The sequence below is a fragment of the Amphiura filiformis genome, chromosome 12 (genome assembly GCF_039555335.1).
Source record: "Amphiura filiformis chromosome 12, Afil_fr2py, whole genome shotgun sequence".
Taxonomy (NCBI): Eukaryota; Metazoa; Echinodermata; class Ophiuroidea; order Amphilepidida; family Amphiuridae; genus Amphiura; species Amphiura filiformis.
Window position 1 is genome coordinate 43166553 of NC_092639.1, and position 21595 is coordinate 43188147.

At 35.5% G+C, this 21595-nt stretch overlaps 1 protein-coding gene across 1 annotated transcript in view; it reads left to right on the top strand.

Annotated features, from left to right (window-relative positions):
- The window catches only part of LOC140166251 (dnaJ homolog subfamily C member 25-like), a 39708-nt gene that overhangs the window by 1648 nt on the left and 16465 nt on the right, over positions 1-21595 (top strand). Inside the window, exons 2-6 of the mRNA XM_072189657.1 lie at positions 11845-11873; positions 12319-12378; positions 12681-12783; positions 14855-14961; positions 18775-18846. Of these exons, the coding sequence (XP_072045758.1) occupies positions 11845-11873; positions 12319-12378; positions 12681-12783; positions 14855-14961; positions 18775-18846 (371 nt within the window). The remainder of the gene's footprint in view (positions 1-11844; positions 11874-12318; positions 12379-12680; positions 12784-14854; positions 14962-18774; positions 18847-21595) is intronic.

Genomic DNA, 21595 nt, shown 5'->3' on the forward strand with positions numbered 1-21595 from the left:
GTTGCGGTTAATTCCATGCAATTTACCTGTTTAGTTTTATAAGTCTATTACAAAGTCACACCAATGTTCATTATTCAAAGCTTTTTTGGGGAGCTTAACCATGTATCTGGATAGCATCCCTGAAGCAACAACACAAGCTGACTTTACAACAGGCAAGGACTTATGGTTCACCATGCACATTCTGCAGTTCGATCATAAATTTCTTGCAGACAATGTTGACACTTGGCCTCAATCCCCAGCTTTCCAGACCATGGTAGTCAATGTTGGTGCCAATGTGGTAAATGATGCTGCAGAGCATGGTGTCAAGCTCAGCTCAGACTTCTTATCAGCAGCCCAATCTGAGGAACATTATCAAAACGTCTTACATTCTTACTGGATTTTCATTTGACAATCTACATGTAAATAGTCTCCTTTTATGATGACAGACATACATGTTCATGTTCCCAAAAAAGCTTTGTAGTAATGAACATTGGTGTGGCTTTGTACAAGTACTAGACAAAACTTAAATAGAGGTTATCTGTGTTCTATAAGCTACATCCTATCAGTGACTGATAGCTTGTTTAGGACTTTCAACAGAAGACGGAAGTATCTGCATGTGCAACCATGACTGTTTCAAAACAACTCGCCAAAGTCATGCAGGTAACACCGAGGGCATGCATTGAATTGGTTTGAATGAAGAATGCTACGGGAACCAGCGCCTTTTGTTAGAAGTCACACGTGAGTAAATTGGATCATTCAGAGTCTATGAATGGATAACCTCTATTGCATGTAATTAACCGCAAATTTTATGTATTTTAAAAATAACCTGTTGGTATACATATGGCAGCTAAAAGCAGTAGTTATTGTACAACACTTGTAAAAATGTGATGTGAAACCATAAAATATTCCAATTCCACTAAAAGTGTAATTATATACAAAATGCATGCGGGAGCCATGACTTTAATGTTTTAATAACTGCAATGTATTCAAATAACATGTTGGTACATATGGCAGCTATTAATTTCTAAAGCAATAGTTATTGTACAACACTTGTCAATCACTAAAAATATGATGTGGAACCATGAAACATTCCACTTCCCCTCTTTAAATGCAGTTAGCAACAAAAGGCATACGGGAGCCATGATTTTTATGTGCAAATAATGGAAAGATAAAAAGCTGCCTCATGTGTAATTGCGATATTTCAGCAAAGATCCCGTCAAACTTTGAGCTCCCGGTGGACCCAGAAGACGACATCCGATTAAATTTTAATTTGGTGTAGATTAATATTTTAGCAAGTGGCACACTTGGACCAAATAAGAAGAAAATTGGTTGATGTCGGGGGCGTTTGATGCACACCTCATCAAATGTTGATTGTTAAAAAAAAAAATAAAAGTGCATTTTCGCCGTGATATTCCATCTCCATTCGCTATGAGCCTATGATAATTTTTCTCATTTCTGTGTCAGTTTTGGTCTGAAACGTGGTCAAAAACAGGTGCCAAAAACATGAGCAAAGTCCGTCAATCTTGAGCAATTTTCGTTCGTACTTTCACTTCCGCTTTTCTTTTTTTAAATTAACGTGTTGTTGATGCTACAAAAACTAAAACACGCGCTGCCACAAATAATACGAAAAAGGGTTATCATTTGGATTTTGTCTTTAAAATTGCTTTTATTCATCGTAACAATAATTACTAATAACGGAAACCTAGATTATTTATGAGAAAATAAACTTAAAATATTAAAAATTGAATATTGTCAGGTTGTGAATAGTATAAACATTAACCGCACGTTAGCGGCACGTGGTGCTTGCTTGTAAACAAATCAATCGGGACTTCCCCAGGCCATCAAACACTCCAGCGATCGTTCGGAAAGCATGCAAAAAGTGCACGATTTCCTGACGTTGCATATTACAAATATTGCAGAATTTACTTCAATTCTCAGCAGGTGGGTCAAAATTTTGGGGCTTTTATTATCTTAAACATAAAGAATAAAATTTCTTATTTTTATCATCAATTAATGATAAAATTTGAAGTTTTGTCTGCGTCCACATGCATGTGACATGGACGCAAAATACCGGTACTTGATTAGCCATGTGAACTTGCGTCCAAATTTGTAAAATAAGCGTCTGGACGCAATGACGCACACTAACGGGAAGCCTGGCTGTCACCCAAAGACCCCATATTTTTTACGGACACATGCTCTGTCCATGCTCTGAGCCTCTGTCACCCAAATTTAAAGACCCCCATCATAAACTTCCCTGTGTAAAATAAAATTTGACCTTTTATCACCCTAATCCTGGTTAAAAACTCTCAACTCAACACTGATCTAGGCCAATCAATAACTGTTGCCAAATTGGTCAAGCTGGGAGATTCCACTGGGAGATTCCAGGGCTATTTGCATGCTTGTCATGGGTTGACCTGGCTAAAAATCCTGGCGTTTGCAGGCCGAATGTGGCAACCCAAAATTTACGGTCGACCTGGGAGAAACCGATTTACGATAACTTAAGTGGTCTATCGTGTGCGATACGCTATTTTTGGTCGACCTGGGATTTTTTTCTCCCAGCTTGACCCAAAACGCATAACTGTTTGCCTATCACAATAGCACTGGCCAATTATGACGTCAATAAATCAATAACTGGTCATGCATTGGTCTGCTTACTTGGTTGAGTTTGGCTGGGATGGCCACTAACCTAGGAAAAACTGTCACTCATACAAAGAGGGCGACTACGTTGAAGACATTGACCAATAGAATTGCTTTTTGGACTCATGATAGGGAAAAACATGACGATGATTGACATGTGAGTTTCTAAGGAGTCGAATGTATGGTTCGCTCGTATGGTTCGCTCGTGTCGCTGTTGCAAAGTCAGAGAAAGTTTCAGGCCGTGGAAGGCATGAAATCCCCATTCAATTAGTACATAGATTCTTGAGTGATAGATTTGCACAACATGTCATATAAACCCTACAACTACGTTGAAAACATGCTCTATTTTATTTTTTGAAAAGATATTAGTAATCACAACAAATTTCTGCAAATGATGATCTGAGTTTCTAAGACATTGAATTAAAAATAAAATCAGGACGACGTTCTATAAAATGTTTCCTATACCTTCAACACAGAGCCGTGTGCTGAGGTCACGCGTCAATTACAGACACACTGTGTAGCTAGTATAGGAAAACGGACAATAAGTTTACAATGCCTATTTTTCCATTTGATCTGTCACTCAAAGACCCTTACAAGTCCAATTTGAACAGCAACTTTCATTTATCATGGATTTTGTTACTTATTTTGACAAAACAAGGAAATTTGAAGTAATTTAGAACTAAATACTCAACTTTTGAGGTTTCTGTGGCGCTTTTTCGGCTCTCAAAGATTCCATTTAAAAAAAAGGTCATGTTCTCACCCAATGACCCCATATTTTTTACATTTTGCTCTCACCGAATGCCAAAAATCATGCTCTCACCCAATGACCCCATATATTTTTTACATTTTGCTCTCACCGAATGCCCCTTAGTGCGAAAGTGCCAGCCCTACACCTATATCCATTTCATATTGAAGTGCCCCGGGCATGCATGATACACCATCATCTAAGATATAGAATAGATTTTACATTATCTTGTTGTATTTCAGCTAGTGCGCCATATGTAGAGCAACCTTAGTACAAGGAACTTATACGTTGTCCTCATTTACAAACTGATCTGTCCAACGTATAAACAGATTTAGCTGAATTATACTCGATCGCTTTTGCTATCGTCAAAATATTAAATTCTCGATCATGAGAGCCAACTTGGGAATGCACAGTTGTTTGCGTCGAGCGTACTACGCAAAGACCTGCTCTTTGGCCAATGAAAGTCAATTCCTTGTTTCCTGTTACAGTTTGTAGTTTACAGATATAGTTTACAACCACATGAAGGTGATTGTACAACTATTATAAAAAGTTTCACAATGTTTTTTGTGGGATGAGATCAGAGCAGATCAAAAAGTGCGGGACAGAGAAGTGAGTAGGCATTCATTATTAATTCATTATTAACCATAACTATACCATGCTCCTACTGCAAAGAAAATCCCTGAAAATCAACAGAAAGAGATTTATGAGGCCGTATAAAATTAATGTTTTGGTTCTCGTCCAGAGGATTTTCATGAATTGATGAGGGAGGGAGGTGTTTTTTTGTTTTGTTTTTCAATGTAAAATTAGCATTCTCAGTAGTTTTCGGTCTTCTCCAACAGGGCTCGAGGAAACGATGAGGCCCTTTTTTTTTTTTCAAATGTGAGATTCTGAGGATAAACCCCTAGAGTACCACAAAAAGACTTGGAAGTGATGCTTGTTCTCTAATAAACTTATTTATATGTATGAAGATTTCATAAATCATTCCAAAGTCTAAAAATTTATCTCAAAAAAAAAAAAAAATCTGCCTGATATATTTAAAATCACAATTATTTATTTTTGGTTTTGAGCGGAGTAGGGTATAAATGGGAAACAAGGAATCGACTTTCATTAGCCGTATGGCGCAAACACAGCTTTTGAGTAGGTATTCCAGGCAAACCTGGCAAATTTGCTGAGGAAGACGCCCTCACTGAATTTTTAAAGTTCCTTTTTTTACACAACTAAATTGTACTTTATTAAACCAAATATAGGCCTACCCTGCAAAAATCAAGACTCTAGGTGCTGTAGTTTTGTCAAAATCCGTGATTTTGAATAATACGCCGGAACCGGCGCTTTATTATTACGATGGAATTATTAGTCGAACGCATACACGATGTTCAATCATAACACACAGTACGTACACGGAGTGCGGGACGGTGATATACACAACAAAGGGTCGTGCCACAACACGACCGAAGGAGTGGTAGGCCTACGCAGTGGGGGGCCGGGGGGGCAAGCTGCCCCGGACACAAAAAAACTGGGAAGAAGAGCAAAAAATTGGGAAGGGAAAAAGGGGAAGGAGAGAAAAGAGGGAAGAAAAAGGGAAGGAGAAGAGAAAAGGGGAAGAAGAGAAAGGGAAAGAAGAAAAGAAAAAGGGAAGAAAAAAGGGAAGGAGAAAAGGAAAGAAAGAGGGACGAAGATTTATATTACTTTCATTGTGAAATTTGTACTCTGATACACTGATTTTTTAGCTTCTAATATGCCAAAAACCAGGAGCTTCATGGGGCTCCGCCCCCTTGACCCCCTTGACCCCCGCCGGGGCTTTGCCCCTGGACCCCACCTGTTTAACGCTTCTTGTCAACTTTTTGTCAAAAATTGGAAAAATTTTCAATCTTGCCCCCGGAAGGTCAAGTCTGGTTACGCCCCTGGGCCTACGTATTGGCGACATGTGCGCTGGTAGTAAATTCCAATTTTCTTTGCTTTGCCGTAGTTGTTCGGCTCAAATATAAAAGGGGATATATCTGACAGTAAAAGCTAACATTTTATGGCAAAGCGACTGGAGATGGAATATCACGACGAAATGCACTTTTATTTTATTTTAACAACCAGCATTTGATGAGGTGTAGACCGGAATGCGTGTGTAGCAACAAGGGATTGCTGTTTTGATCATAACATGCCGCGGTGTTGATTGATAGTGAATTTCAGATAGACGAACAAAAATCTGTCTGGACAAGTTTTTGCAATCTTGTCAGCAAACTTGCGTCACAAGGGACGCACATTTTTTAATCCTTAACGGGAACCCTGATAGGGGGTATACTTCAGCAAATATGAATTTGTAAAGGTTGTAAATGTTGTGAAAGCAAAAATCACCATTGTAATGTGAAAGGTGGCGACTTTAAAACGCACAGCAATATATTAGCATTTTCTAATTTATATTAGTATTTTTTAATTTAATATTACATTATCGATATCCAATCAAATAATCAAAGTTATTATTATCAAATTTTTATCAATGGAAAAAAAACATGTGACTTGCCAAAAATTGCCCTACAGTGAACATCCGGACAGGAATTTTTTACCCTCAAGATATTATTTGACAACCATCATTAAAGCAATAATGGGTCAGTCCATGTCAAAACAGACTGAGTGTACACCCACCCTCTTGGATTATGCTCTCCTTTGGCTCAGGGGTACCTTTCATGGACCCCTAGGTGAGGTCACAAGAAAAAAATTCAAATTCAATTTCGTTTTCGAATGGCGGGCCATCTAAGTTTGGCGACCTTGACCAAAATTGGGAATTTAAGGTGTCCAAATGACAAAGCGCTCTCTTTGAGAGGCATTTTCTTCTTAATTAAATCAGTTGTGACCCTCTTTTTGAATGTGGTCACTCACTGGCTGTGTCTGAAATGCCTAATGCCAAAAAAGATTGATTGAATTTCGTTGGGATTTCAGAGGGGGTCAAAATCAGCACTTCATACTGTTCAATCAAATTATCTTTGATTTTGAAGGACCCATGATAATGCCACAGTGCACTTATAGGTCCTAATTATGTTCAGAATGGATTAACCATGTGCCAATGTCTATGAGCAATTCAAAAAAAGAGACATTTCTAGACCCCTACAGAATTTTAGGCCCCCTAAAGTGGTTCAGCCACAAATGGCGCTTAAAATCTGCAAATTTTGACACCTAATAACTTTAGGTGTACACCAGATATGAATTTCTAGTCTTTTGCATCTGAAAGAATGTAGTCTAATGTTACTAGGAACATAAGATTTGTTTTGTATTTTTGTGTTTTGATACTTTCAAAAGGTCATTGACCTATGAACATTTTTAAGTCATAGCCCTCCTGAAAGGTCTGACACATAACAAACTATACATTTTGGAATCCTCATGACCATACGAGTAATTTGATATATTACTTGACATAATTGGGAGCATTCTGAAAATTTGACCCACATAACCTGTACTTTGCATGTGCATCGTTGCCAGGAAGTGCATTTTGACCCCTTAAAAATCCATACAGAGGATTAGAAAGTAGTTTTTCTTATTACTTGACTCAAGAGCAACTTGAAATATCAGGATACATAATACACATGGCTATGAAGTTATCAAAAATCTAAAAAATATCATACTAAAATTGGCATTTTGTACCGTATCCTGTATGCATGGTATGTTAGGCAAAAATGACTATTTTTGAAAGCGTCAACTTAATACTAAAACACAAAAATACAAAACAAATCTTATGTTCCTAGTAACATTAAACTACATTCTTTCAGATGCAAAAGACTAGAAATTCATATCTGGTGTACACCTAAAGTTATTAGGGGTCAAAATTTGCCGATTTTAAGTGCCATTTGTGGCTGAACCACTTTAGGGGTGGCCTAAAATTCTGTAGGGGTCTAGAAATTTCTCTTTTTTTTTAATTGCTCATAGACATTGGCATATGGTTAATCCATTCTGAACATAATTAGGACCTATAAGTGCACTGTGACATTATCATGGGTCCTTCAAAATCAAGATAATTTGATTGAACAGTACGAAGTGCTGATTTTGACCCCCTCTGAAATCCCAACGAAATTCCGAAATCTATCTTTTTTTGGCATTAGGTATTTCAGACACAGCCAGTGAGTGACCACATTCAAAAAGAGGATCACAACTGATTCAATTAAGAAGAAAGTGCCCCTCAAAGAGAGCACTTTGTCATTTGGACCCCTTAAATTCACAATTTTGGTCGAGGTCGCCAAACTTTGATTGCCCGCCATTCGCAAACGAAATGGAATTTGAATTTTTTCTTGTGACCTCACCTAGGGATCCATGAAAGGTACCCCTGAGCCAAAGGAGAGCAAAATCCAAGAGGGTGGGTGTACACTCAATCTGTTTCGACATGGACTGACCCTAATGTGTGATTTGCATAAAAAATAGATTCTTATTTAAATGTTAGTGAACACTGATAGCTACTGATCGCATTGCCCCCTTTTAATTTCTAGCCAAACAAATGAGGTAAAACAAAGAAAATTGGTATTTCATTCTAGCGCCTACAATGCGTGTATTTAGCTCACCAATTATAATTTGGGAGCTTCACGCAGCTGATAGGATTCAAACAAGACATATAAGACGGATAATGATATACGCACAGTTTATGCGTCAAGATGATGCGCAGCGCCTCTGATGCATATATAATCTTGCCAGTCGTATTATTTATCGTGATTATCGGCAGATAGAGCTACATGCAGCTGATGGGATGTACAAACAAGACGTACTTCGAATAACGATACCCGGTTTTATTATAAATGTGACATGATCTTGTCCATGGGGGCCAAAGGCAGCAAATTTGGAACTGAGATATAAAGCTAAACTTATGGCGTTACAAAACAATAAAATGCATAAGAAAATGGACATCAAAACCAACTTTAGAACCAAGTATGCTAGGCCTTTGACGTTTTCAGTAAATGATAGCCTATTGTATACATGTACGGTAGTACAAAATTCAACCAGATTGTGGGCCAAAATAGTGTAAGATACATGAATTTTGTGCGCTGTGCGCGAATATTGTCACAATAGACTTCATCCCAATCATGGGTGAAATTAGTGTAGTGTAAAGCCCTTTTTGTAGCTCCAAGACATGTACAGTCTCTCTAAAAAACAAAACTGGTTATGTATGTATGATCAATGCAACTGCAATTTTTTGAAATTTTATTTTGCTACCCCTGACCAAGAAAGCTGGCTATGCCCCTGCATGCCCATACAAGTGCAGTTTGCCGCCATGCTTATAGCGCAACTGCGAAAAAACATTATTGTCATTGCCAAACTTGAAGCGGACCATGGCCTTTTTTGGCATTATTATTATTATGAATAGCCCGGTACTCAGCCCTCGAATTAAGGATCTGAAGGGGCACGGCAACTTTTTTAGGGCAAGTCAATAATTGCCTTGGATTTTCACTGAAAAGGCAAGGCAGCACGGCAGTTTTTAATATTTGAAGAGGGCATCATGGCAACTGTTGACAATTTGAGAAGGGCACCAAGGCGATTTCTCAAAAGTGAAGAAAACACACACAAACAGTCTGATAGATGATTTTATAATGCATGGGCAGGGCTGGGGCACCGATGGCAACTTCATTAGAGGGCATGGCAAGTGACTGCCTTGGGTAAAGGACATATTTTGAGGGGATTGTGGCAGTGGGGATGAGCACCCACAGCAAAAAGCCATGGGTGCCGTGGGTTAATTTGAGGGCTGCCGGTACTGGTAGCATACATACTAGTTGGTATCTAAACTGTCACAAATTGTGGACCAAATTGCCATGTTCCCACATTAACCACTGGGCCATTGTACAGCAGTTATGAACTTTTAGATGATTCTATATATCATAAGCACTTGATATCTTATGACAGCTTCTGCCAGAGCCTCATATACACCAGGCACAAAAAGAAACTTGTCAGTTGTAGTTATCTTTGCTGTTCAACAACCTGGTAATTTTGGATTATTCTGAAATATACATTTTGTTAATTGGATGTTGCTTTCTTAGTTGACACCATGTTCGTAATAATCGAGCAAGAATTGACCAAGATATGCGCTTCCAAACCCTCAAACCCAAAAATTAAAAGTTGCAATTTTAACGATTCAACTGTGCCTGTTACATTGTGTGCTCTATTGATTGGCCCGTGGTGCTTGTGTGCGATACAACAATCCGTTTCCATTGAAAATCGTTAAAATTGCAACTTTTGATTTGGGGTTTGACATGTTGGAGGCACATACCTTGGTCAATTCTTGTTCGATTTTCATGAACAGGGTGTCAAATGAGTTTAGCAAAGTCCAATTGACAAAATGTATATGTCAGAATAATCCAAAATTATCAGGTTGCTGAACAGCAAGGATAGCTACAACTGACAAGTTTCTTTCTGTGCCTGGTGTATATAATAACAAGGCCATTAGAATAGAGGGCAATGTTATCAACCTTGTGTTTGCCATTGTCGTGGCCTGTGCTTGTTGAAAATGCGTAGGGCACTTCAAAGGTTTATCTGCGGACATTTTAGAGTACTCTGGTATTTGTTATTAGAATCTCGTAACCTGATTGACAGCCTCATCCCACCGATTGTTCTCAATGTTATGAGTTATTATTGTCATAGAGTAGAGCATTTTCTTGATCCTGAAATTTGACACTCTAAATTGATGTATTTCCGACAAAATCATGAAAAAGCGTATCTTGCATGCACTCGAACGAGAATATGGCACACATGACACATTCATGATAGTGTTGTTTCGGGATGCTGGAACGGAATGCAATTCACGCAACATGCATACCAACATAACATGGCTTGCCAATTTTACTAGTTATTGTATTTTAAGTGAATTATTAAAAACTCTTTATAGACCATGGGACAAGGCTTGCTAAGTGCTTCAGAAAGTAGTTTTCGTTCTCCCTTTCTGGGTAGAGGGTGGTTTATACATGAAAATATAGCTATTATATCACTGATCAATAATATAACATTTCCCACTTTCAAAAGTTGCGTTACTGTGTTATTTAGGTGTTATTTGGGGTTAAAAATGTATTTTTCGTGATTTTTTTTTTCCATTTTTGCCCAAAAATGTCAAATATTAAAATAGCTGTAACTTTCAAAATAAATTGAGTAGAAATTTCATTTCTATTGTAGATGTTACATATTACATGGATGTCTACCACTGGTGAATAAAAATGTCACAGCACAACTCTATAATATAAAAATATTTAAAAAATGGCAAAAACCATATTTTTGTGCTATTTAAGCCATTTTGAGCTAAAATGTAATTTTGCATGGGGAAAAAAATAAATATAAATTTTATTGATTTAAAAAATATGTCATTATGTCAACCTAGTTATTCTGAACAAAAAAGTTAATGATGGTGAATGTCTGTGACCTATAGTTTTTGATCTATGGCCCTTTCAAATTCATATATGGACTAAAATAGCATGTTTTTGTTCAATATTTCCAATATTACGACAAAAATGGTCCTTTATGGCCATTTTAACCAACTTGTTAGTTTTTGGAAAGTGGGAACTTCACTTAATAATATGAACATGTAATTGTACTTTAATGTTAAGCTATTTCAAGATCCACTAGTATGCCCACTACCGTGGTAGCAGCAATTTTATCTACTTTCAATGCAGTAAAATGATGACTAAAATGATTTTGCTGCATTGAAAGTAGTAAAATTGACTATATAATTGCTTCTGCCATGGAAACCGAGCTACCAGTGGATCTACAACTAGCTTAAAATGAAAGTACTATAATATATCCATAATATATGTGAAGTTCCCACTTTCCAAACACTGAAAATTTGGTTAAAATTACAAAAAAAGTACCATTTTCAGCCTAATATTGGAAAAATTGACAAAAACATGCTATTTTAGTCCATATGTGAATTTGAAAGGGCCATAGATCAAAAACTATAGGTCACAGACATTCACCATCATTAACTTTTTTGTTCAGAATAACTAGGTTGATATAATGACATATTTTTTAAATCAAGAAAATATACATTTATTTTTTTTTTCCCATGCAAAAATTACATTTTTAGGTCAAAAATGGCCAAAATAGCACAAAATATGGTTTTGCCATTTTTTATATTTTAGAGTTGTGCTATGACATTTTATTCACCAGTGTTGGAAATCCATATGACATGTAACATCTACAATAGAAATGAAATTTCTACTCAATTTATTTTTAAAGTTACAGCTATTTTAATATTTGACATTTTTGGGCAAAAATGGAAAAAATCATGAAAAACACATATTTAACCCCAAATAACTCCTAAATGAGTAAAGTAAAGCGTGGGAACTTTTGGATATTAATTCAGACATATATTTACTCTTGATTTGTTATGTTTTTATGTTCTGCCCAAGAGTGGACTACGGAAGTGAAAGATAAATGCCCATGTCCCATAGTCTATTAATATGTACATCAACATCCAAAATTTAGGTTGAAAATTATGTATATTATAAGTGACTTTATTTATTTATTGTTCATTTCAGTTCTAAGTGTTACAAGGGATTCTACCAGGGTAAGTTGATAGAACAGCAATGTGAAGAGTGAAACAGTAGTAAATTTAAGTAAACCCACAGCCTCAACACACTTTACTGAAAATTGCTGATTACTACTGATACTATGGCTCAAGACATACTGTTTTAAATCATTTAACATCTTTCAGGAATGCAACAGGCATATAAGTATAGAGCAGAAGCCAAATTATGTGTACATGTACATAGAATATGCATTGTAATCGGGATCAGCTCCCTGTATCATGAGATCTTTTTTCTTTTAAAACTCTACTTAAGTTGATAGCAACTACATCATAACTTCAGGGTTGGGGTTAATATGAACAAAACTTACCAAACAAAGTAACATAATCATCAAAAGAATTTCTGAGGCTGGAAAGTGGAGTGACAAATCCATCCAATGTTGATCCATCTAAACCATATGATTATTTTGACTATTATACTCTGCAGGGAGAAATCAGCAAAGCCTACCGATCACTTGCCAGGAAGTACCATCCTGATAAATACAAGGTAAGCAAGTTCATTATTCAGAAATATTCAAAATTATTTTGGAAATGGGACACAAGGAAACAACAGTCACAGACTACTCAAAGGCTTGTAACTTTCTTGCAATTTTTTTTCAAGATTTCCACTGAAGGGTTCTCTTTTGCAACTTCCTTGAGATATAATTTATAACCATTTTTTGGAAATAGTGATAGTGCATTTAATGCAAGCATGTTGTTTCTTTCTAGCTTTGACCGTTTAAAATAAAATGCATCCATGGGTCAGATTTGCTCTAATTGCCGCATTCTGTCCATATTTGTTGGTTTTAGGGCAAGGATGCGGAAGAGAAATTCCAAGCTATTGCTACTGCCTATGAGATCCTTAAAGATGAAGAACAACGGGAAGATTATGATGACATGTTGGATAACCCAGGTAGGTCAAAGGTCAAGATCACTCTGCAGGCCATAAGTATTTGCAATGTATGAGTTTAATAAACTGTTGCAAATTACCGTATTGTTTGTTTTAAATGCCTGGGGGGGGCGTTGCATTTCTAATTTATTAAAAGTGAATTTTCAGTGAAAAAACTTTCAAAATCAGCTCCGAATGCAGTTCCAATGCAAAATTTTGTGAAATTTTGTGTTTATTACAAGAATTTCTGTCAACAGATTTTTCTTTTTGTCGGCAAATAGTTTCTAAATTTAGGTTTGCAAATATTACGAAAGAATCAATTTCACCCAAGCTATAATAATTTCACACACCAATTTTGAAATGATTTTAATGAATTTTGTTCTTAAAATTCCTGTTCATTTGGTAATTGATCATGCAGCATTGCTCAGTCCTATGTCAGTGTATCACACAGAATTTATCAATGTATGAGTAAATCAATTTGAGGTTAACACTGCTGAAGGTCGCCATATTGCACCATTCAGCTTGTAGAAAGGAAGTATGGGAAAATGCCCTTGTAGTAATTAAATGTGCATGAGTGATCACCACATATCTGAATGGAAGAACTGGTTATGGCACTGCCCATGGTCATGAGACGAATTAATCAATTTGTATTGATAAATCTGTGTGAATGACTGTACGTAGGAAAGGGCAAAATGGCCACGTGTAATGAACTGGTGTGTCATTTAGAGTGGCTATGTTTCATTGTGTTGTAAATTTTGAGCTGTTCCCCATCAGAAAATACATTTCATCTCTGTCATTTTTATCAAATAAGCACTTATTTTAAAGCTGAGAATGTTTCTTTTAATTTAACACCAAAAGAATTACAATTGAACCGAAAATAGTTAGGACTAATTAAGCTAACAAAGACGCAAGTAGAGGATCATGCCAGAGATGACACGGGGTTAAAGACACAGATACCATGTAATGTTTATGGGAGGATTGAGGAACCCAAGCTCATTTTTATTTTCTTGATCAAAAGAATAGTTATTATAGCTGTTAAATTTGGTTTGATTTAAAACCCTAATGAATGTTAATTTCATTCATTAATCATATTCAATCATTAATTTTATTAAATCATGTTTATAAGTACTCACTGAGAGCTGCAAGTCACAAGAATCACAATTTTTTCCTATTCACTGCACATAAATGCCAAGATATTCAGTCACAATGTGTGTTTGGGCTTTAAATTGTTGTATCGAGAATTAAACACCATAAGATAGCAAAATTATATATTTTGAAAGCTTTTTATCATGCAGTTAAAATAAATGTGGGATACACTCCAAAGAAAATATGTTAAACGTCGCAAAAACATTTTAAAAGTGCATGAACTAACAAAAATTAGATTATTTTGATGTGTTTCACATAACAGTAACAAATGCAATAAATTATCAATTTACTAGTAAATCAGGTTTTTTTCATGATATCACCCTATATATTAGATTCTTTGGAACATGACACAAAAAATGTATACTTTTCCTGTAATTGGGTCTTAAGTTTTGAAGATACATTTCAAAAACCAAAAATAGATGCTGGAGTATCAAAATTTAGGATTAAACAAAGATTATGACCACCTCAAGACATGTGGCCATATACATGTATCTTCAATTTATAACAACAGCAATAACAAGTTAGGCCAAGAAAGATTTTGTTTTCATCTTTGACCAGGATCTGAACCTGAGACCCTGGGAATCAAGTATCACAAGTCTTGATCAGAGCCCTCGCTATTGCAGTGACCTCGAGTAAACTAATTCTTAGCAAGTAACTAGTAAAGAAAATGTCTATAGAGTAAGCTACAAAGCCACCAGTCCCACCAAGAAAGACCATTGCTTGCCAGTCTTGAAGTAAAGACACTGTCTACCACACCCCACTAACCGCAGAAGTCCACTAACTGAGCAAAGGTCTTCAGACTAGTGTCAGAGTGGGTATGGCATGGGTTTTTTTGTCTCAGTGTCCCTTTTTTTCTTTTTTCTTTCTATCGGATGAAAAATTTAAGGTCGGCTTTGGAGCAAAGCTAGTATCACTTAGTTACTTTTTTTTTATCTATTTGCACTTTCAGATGAATATTATCGTCATTATTATCAGTACTACAGGCGGCGTGTGGCACCCAAGGTAGATGTAAGAATTGTTATTGCTGTCACTATAACAGTCATCTCAATGATACAGGTAGGTGTATCATGGTGTATAGGAACAACTTCACACTTAAATTGTGTAACAGTCAGTAAGGTAGGGTACTGTACTGTGGTAGCTCAGAAAATATATATCGTTGGTGAGACATTCAATAAGATGCAGACTCTTTGAAACTAATTTTAGGTATGTCACAGTGGCTGCACAATAATTCTGCTACACTGTGCATGCAAGCATAACAGTGAATTGAAAAGGGCACGCTTCAAATTTGGCCAATTTTAGAAAACATCCATGTCGATAAATGAATTTCTTTATATGCTTCATTTATCCAAATTGTTTAAATTTTTAATATATGATGTGTGAAGCCTTTCCGAGGCTAACATCGGGTCCTCAAAAATTAAAAATTGTTTTGTTTAAGAGCTACTGCCTGTTTTTATGGATTTTTGAAGATCGCTCATAAATCAGTAAATATAGGCCTATTGGAGTAAAGGAACTACCACCATTTAGCTGAAATACTAATCTTTCTTAGCATGTAAATTAATTCCGTCGACAACAAATGAAACACTTCCTAAAACCAGTTGAAGCAAAACATTAATCAATGTTTTTTAGGGAGTAATTTTCCAAACCACAATAGCTCTAAGCCATTGTGTGTGTCCAAGGCCATACTATTTTTGTATACGCGGTACAGTAAAATTGCTGTTCACTATACCGATTGTCCTCCCGTGTAAATCCAGAAGACAAAATGTTAATTTAAAGTCTCATTGCAACTGAATTTTAATTTTTACTTTTCGGACTTGGCTTTGAGTAATGGTGACACATACCATGTTTACAGTAAAATGAAAATTATATTCTAGACACCGTCAAAATGTCAAACTTTTTTTTTTTTTGTATTGTTTTTAAATAATTAACTGCAGTTCATTTATTCAACCTCATAACAGGATCATACTTAAATAAAAATTCCCTTTAAAAGGGGAAGCCAGCTTCAATGCAGAAGAGGTCTTGTAATTAGTTTGGGTGGAAGGCATTTTAGGATCACTCTTTTTTATGATCCATCATGTTCCATGACAGCCCACCAATAATGGGATTATTTTGAAAATTTAAAACGCTTGAAATTTCACAAACAAATAGGCCTATATTAGTATATGTTAATAAATAATATAAATACAAGCTAAAACCATGGGGGTTAGATAATGACCGAGTATTTGGAAAATGCCATACGGCCGGGCGGTTTCACAAGCTGCCGGCTCTATCATGCCATTCGCCGCCTGCACCAAACCATAAATGTCCGGCATCAATGATAAGAACATGCACACAGAAAAACCAAACATTAACTCCTATATAACTTCCTGTCAACTCTTTAATTAATTACTCCAAATTGTTCTGTCTTTTTGTCTTTTCTGCCTTTTAGGCTACCCTTAGCTCATTATTAATATAAAGAAATACACTGCAGTTTTTAGTTAATTGGCTAAAAACTGCCATCTTACTTGCCTTATACATGCACATTAGTTTTATATCAATTTATATATTAATTTGCTAATTTATACATAGCACATTATAAAATGTACAAAGACTGATATTGTTCAATAGGCCTACATGTATATGAATTGTACCCATATCAAAAATAGGCCCTGAAATTACATCGAATTTTTCCTGTTGAAAAGACAAAACTGATGTTTAAGATATCATTTATTTCAAAATGACATTTTAAGTCATTTTTATCCATAAAACGATACAGGATATAGGATAGTTTTACTTTGACTTTTACGTCCATAAAGGTTTTAATCATGTTATCAATACACTCACATCTCATGCTGTGCTGATCTCCAGGAGGTCTGCAAATGTAAATCTAAGAACGCCTGATAACAAGGATACTATCATTTTCTTTCGTTGATATGCTGTGGAAACTATTATAGGCCTGGCATATTTTAATGTTATATTAAACCATAACTTTTGAAATTCTCACTCGTTTTCATTCGTTGAAATGGCAAAACATACTTTCTTTTTCTTACAAATCGAATAACAGGTCTTACATTATATTTTCACCATAAAAAGTTCCGCTAAGTAATTCAAACCAATGTTAGTACCCCGTAATCTCTTTAGCAAACAAAGACGATCTCTGAATTAGATAGCCAGCTCTTAGCTGGCGAAAAACTATGATGAATGAACAGACGTTCATTAAATATTGAAAAAAACCTAAAATTACTCATGCCTAATTTGCATAATAATAGCATAAATACATAATTAGCTGTAATTACCTAATTTGCATAATTAATTACTTTTTGTGTATTTTTGTTATCAATTGAAAGAACGTTGTATACATATGTGTGCAAAAAAACCTACACCTTTATATCATGTACGGTTTTCTATTGGCCTCAATCTTGCATATTAATTAGCTGAACTTAGTCATTTTTTGAGATTTAATTTGTCTGCAGATTGGCGAAATTGCTAAAATAGTATATTTGGTTAATTTATTATGATTATTCAATGATAGATTTTTTAATTTTGTTTTCTGTAACGAAGTCAGGAAAGATAGGCATTTAACATGTGATATTTAAATTAACGCTGCTTTTTCAAGCAAGCGTCCAAATATACCTTCAAAATCTCGAAATGTGCCAATTTTGTCATTGCAGCCATTTGTGGCAGGATTTCATTCCATCTACGAGCATCTTTAAATTGACACTACATCACAATGCATTGACCGATTTCAATTCTGTTTTTTGATTTTTAATGCTTTAATAAAGCTCAATAATGTAGGAACATTAAATAACGTGTTTCTGCTGCGATTATTTTTGAGGTGATATGCCTACTAATTTATTTACTCAAGCACATGCAATTCAAACTCAGATTCAAACTATCTAGCTATAAGCACATGGGAAAAAGAGGCTGAAAAACGCTGATAGAAAAGAGGCCAAAAAACGCTGATATTCCAACATATGAAATGATTGACTTCCAGCAAGCACACAAGATGCTGATTGGCTGATCATTATCACATGACATATCATGTTATTATTGCCCTCTATATCTTTTAATATAAGAATAATTAAAGGAGATAACATTGTCACAATGACATACTGTTGCAGTATACATTTGTACACCACTTCAAAGTGTTGTTATTCCTGCATACATACAACAAACCATCCCCATATGTTACACGATCTGCTCCATGGAGGCCAAAGGAGGCATTTTTGATGAGTTACTATAATTATTAGCTTATTACAAACATAAGGCTATCTTATACACTTGAATCCGTATCCACAAAAAAGTTAGACGGGGTCTAAAGTTAGACCTGGTCTAAGTGGAATTTAGTTCCATCAGGAATGGTCCTTTACTATTATTTCCTTCCAGTAGTAGCTAGCAAATTTAGCCAAATTATAAAGATTTTAATGCAAAGTTCAAAAATAATACAAATTAACTTAAGCAAATGTAAAGGAAAATGTCCTTTCTCCTGAGACTAAATTCCTCTTAGACCAGGTCTAACTCTTTTGTGCATATGGACCTTAAGGTCCAGCATACTTGGTTCTTAAGTTATGAAGTCTATTTTCTGATGTATTTCATTGGTTTGTTTTACTCCTTGTGCATGATCTCAATGTCAAATTTGCCACCTTTGGCATCCATGGACCAGATGGTGTCACAAATAACTTGTGGCATTGAATTTAAAAAAATATAGAAATGAAATCTGGGTGGATATATACATTTTTTTGCCCAATTCAATTTCATTTGGTGCCTTCTCAAAGTTTTTAAATCTATATTGATTTTTTTTGGGGGGGGTCGTTGCTTTGTTTCTTTTTGTAGTTGTAGTAACGATATGGCAGTTCAATACTAATACTAATATATTTATTTGCTTGTTTACAGTACTTCAGCTGGTGGTCAAGATACAATTCAGCCATTAAATACCTTGCATCTATGCCTAAATATCGTATTAAGGTAGGTCAAATCATTAAATAAATACCTAATTGCATCAATGCCTAAATATTGTATTTTAGGTACATTATAGGTCAAATCATTAAATAAATACATTCTCATTCTTCTTCCATTCATCTTCATTTCTACATCTTTGAGTGTGAACTGTGCGGTGGAGCTATAACAGTATTGTTGGAAAGGCCCAACTCCATGGAGCCTGGCCCTTCTTCCATGAATATCATAGTGGGCTGTTTCACAATCAGGGTACACAAGTGGGTTTCATGAGGGTGCAAAATCATAGTATCTTAATGTGATTGTTTTAAATGTTAAAGTGGTTTAAATATATTAAATTTTCAAGTTCTAACAATTATTTAGCCATTTAACCACTATTTTTTTTCAAATATTATTTTTTAATTGGATATATGAATGAAAATCGCCAAATACCAAAGTTTACAAACAGCATTACACTGATTTGATGCTGCCTTTTTTCAACTCCAAAGTTGTCTAATATTATTGCTGACAAATATAGCTTTCAAATGATATACAGATTGTATATTATTTAAGCATCAATTTTTCGCAGAATTATGTTAATTGATGGAAATGGTTCAAATATTGAATTTGACAAAGAAAAGTTACTTGCAAGTTTACCAAAACAAGTAAAATCTACACAAATATGCATTTACATGAAGCAGTGGGTTAGTATCTTGTCTCATGCCAAGTTTGGTGGTCATACTACCTAGCGTTTTTGAGATATGAGGAAAATGTGTCACAGGCTGAAATCTTAAAATTGGAATAGCAAATTATTTCTCCACAAATCACACTTAATTATCATCAGCAGTTCCTATTATGAAATTTAATTAGTTTTAACCACTCTATCAGTGTGGCAATTTATAAAATTAGACAAAGTCATGATTTTGTATTATCAAGCGTAAAGGAGGGGAAATTTTATGATGTGGCAAAAGAAAAAAATCTATAGTGAATTTCAAAAATTGGTTCTTATCCCTACAATGGTTGCACCTTGAGCTATTAAAAATGTAATTTAAAAACATGATACCTAACTGCAAAAATATATTGCAGATAGAATAATGCTGTTGACATCACTTGGTAACAATCTTCCCCACTCCGCCACTTGATGTACAATCATGATTTTTGGTACTTTGAATTACAGGATACTAATGTTGGCCGATACCGATCTGTGAATCGGAGATCGGTGCCGATATGGACTGCATCGCCTTGAATCTGAATCGGCAGATGAGCTATCAGCTGCCGATCTAGCTTACCGATCTCTGAACTTGACAGTAATAAAAGTACACAACAATTCTTTAAGCTTACCATTACTTTCTTATGTAACATTACTACTATTTAATGCCAATATATTTCCAAAAAACATTGTTACCACCGCAAGAATCATGTCGTATTGTCGTTTCATACTGTATTTTATGTATGTATCCACCCTTTGATAGACCGAATTAAAATGTAAACAAACAATCACGTGTCTCACTGTCTTGTGCTTGCGCTTTTGTCGTCATGACTTGTTGCTGTTTGACATCTGTAACCTTTTGCACATACCGCAAACCTTGCTGTTGTATTTATCAATTGAACTTGCACGCTTTCATGGGCAAAGACTAATATTTTCCAAAAATAAAGCCTGCCATCATTCGGCCGAAGGGATCTGTGAATTGCCCAATATACCTACCCCTCCAGTAACATACGGGAATTCCATTAGCTCTTAAGTCAAAACTGAGCATGCGCGATCATTTATTTATAGACGGTCGCCACATTGTCAATATTAAAACTAGTGGCATAGAACTACGAAACCGTACGATGGTACATCATTTAATGGATTAATGATTAAACTTCCGACAATCGCAGGCACTGAGTGAGTAACGCTGGGACTTGGGGTGTAAAATGGTATTTTATTTGGGTTGATATTGACATGAAAAACCTCTAAAAACGGTCATCATATTACATAGTTACAGGTTTGGGGAATTAAGCTTTGACCGTTAACATTACTGGGGCCCGACTTGAATGAACTTGTACTGGTTGTAAAATAACATTTAAGGAATCTGAATCGGGATCGGATCGGCCCGATCTGCTAATTTTCAGATCGGAGATCGGCAGATCCGATCTTGGGTTGGTTCGGCCAACACTACAGGATACACATGAAACTTTTCACCCATTCTGCACAATTTGGAAGGTCTTTAAATTGATTTATAGTGCTTCATAAAATCCAATGTAAAGGAGGGGACATTATTTTTGAGATTTTTGACAAATCTTTCTTTGGGTCACATTTTTTCTGTAATTCAAATGTGCAAATGATTTTAATTTCAAAACTTAGGTGCATATAACTACATTTAGAAAAGTCATCCAGTAGTCAATTTTAAATTCCTTTATTATATAAATTAGAGCTTTCAAAATGTGCTTTTTGAAGATGAAATGTCAAAAAAAGTGAACTTTTCACCAAAAACTATGGCATTTGTGTGATTTCTTTTATGTGTGATTTTAAAGGGAGTAGACATACTTCATTTATAAATTAAAAGGAATCCTTAGCTTCTTTCATTAAGCAGCAGGATGCTAAGAAACATGGATTTTTCAAATATGTACCCTGATTGTGAAACAGCCCATGTAGAGTGTGAATTTGGGCCCTTCTTTCACACATAAGGAACTGCTGTCTGGTAGCAATACAATGCTGGGTATAACTCAATTTGGCCAAAATGATGGCATTGGGCCCTTTTTACATTTAGATTTTGTACAAAATATCCCTGAATGGGGT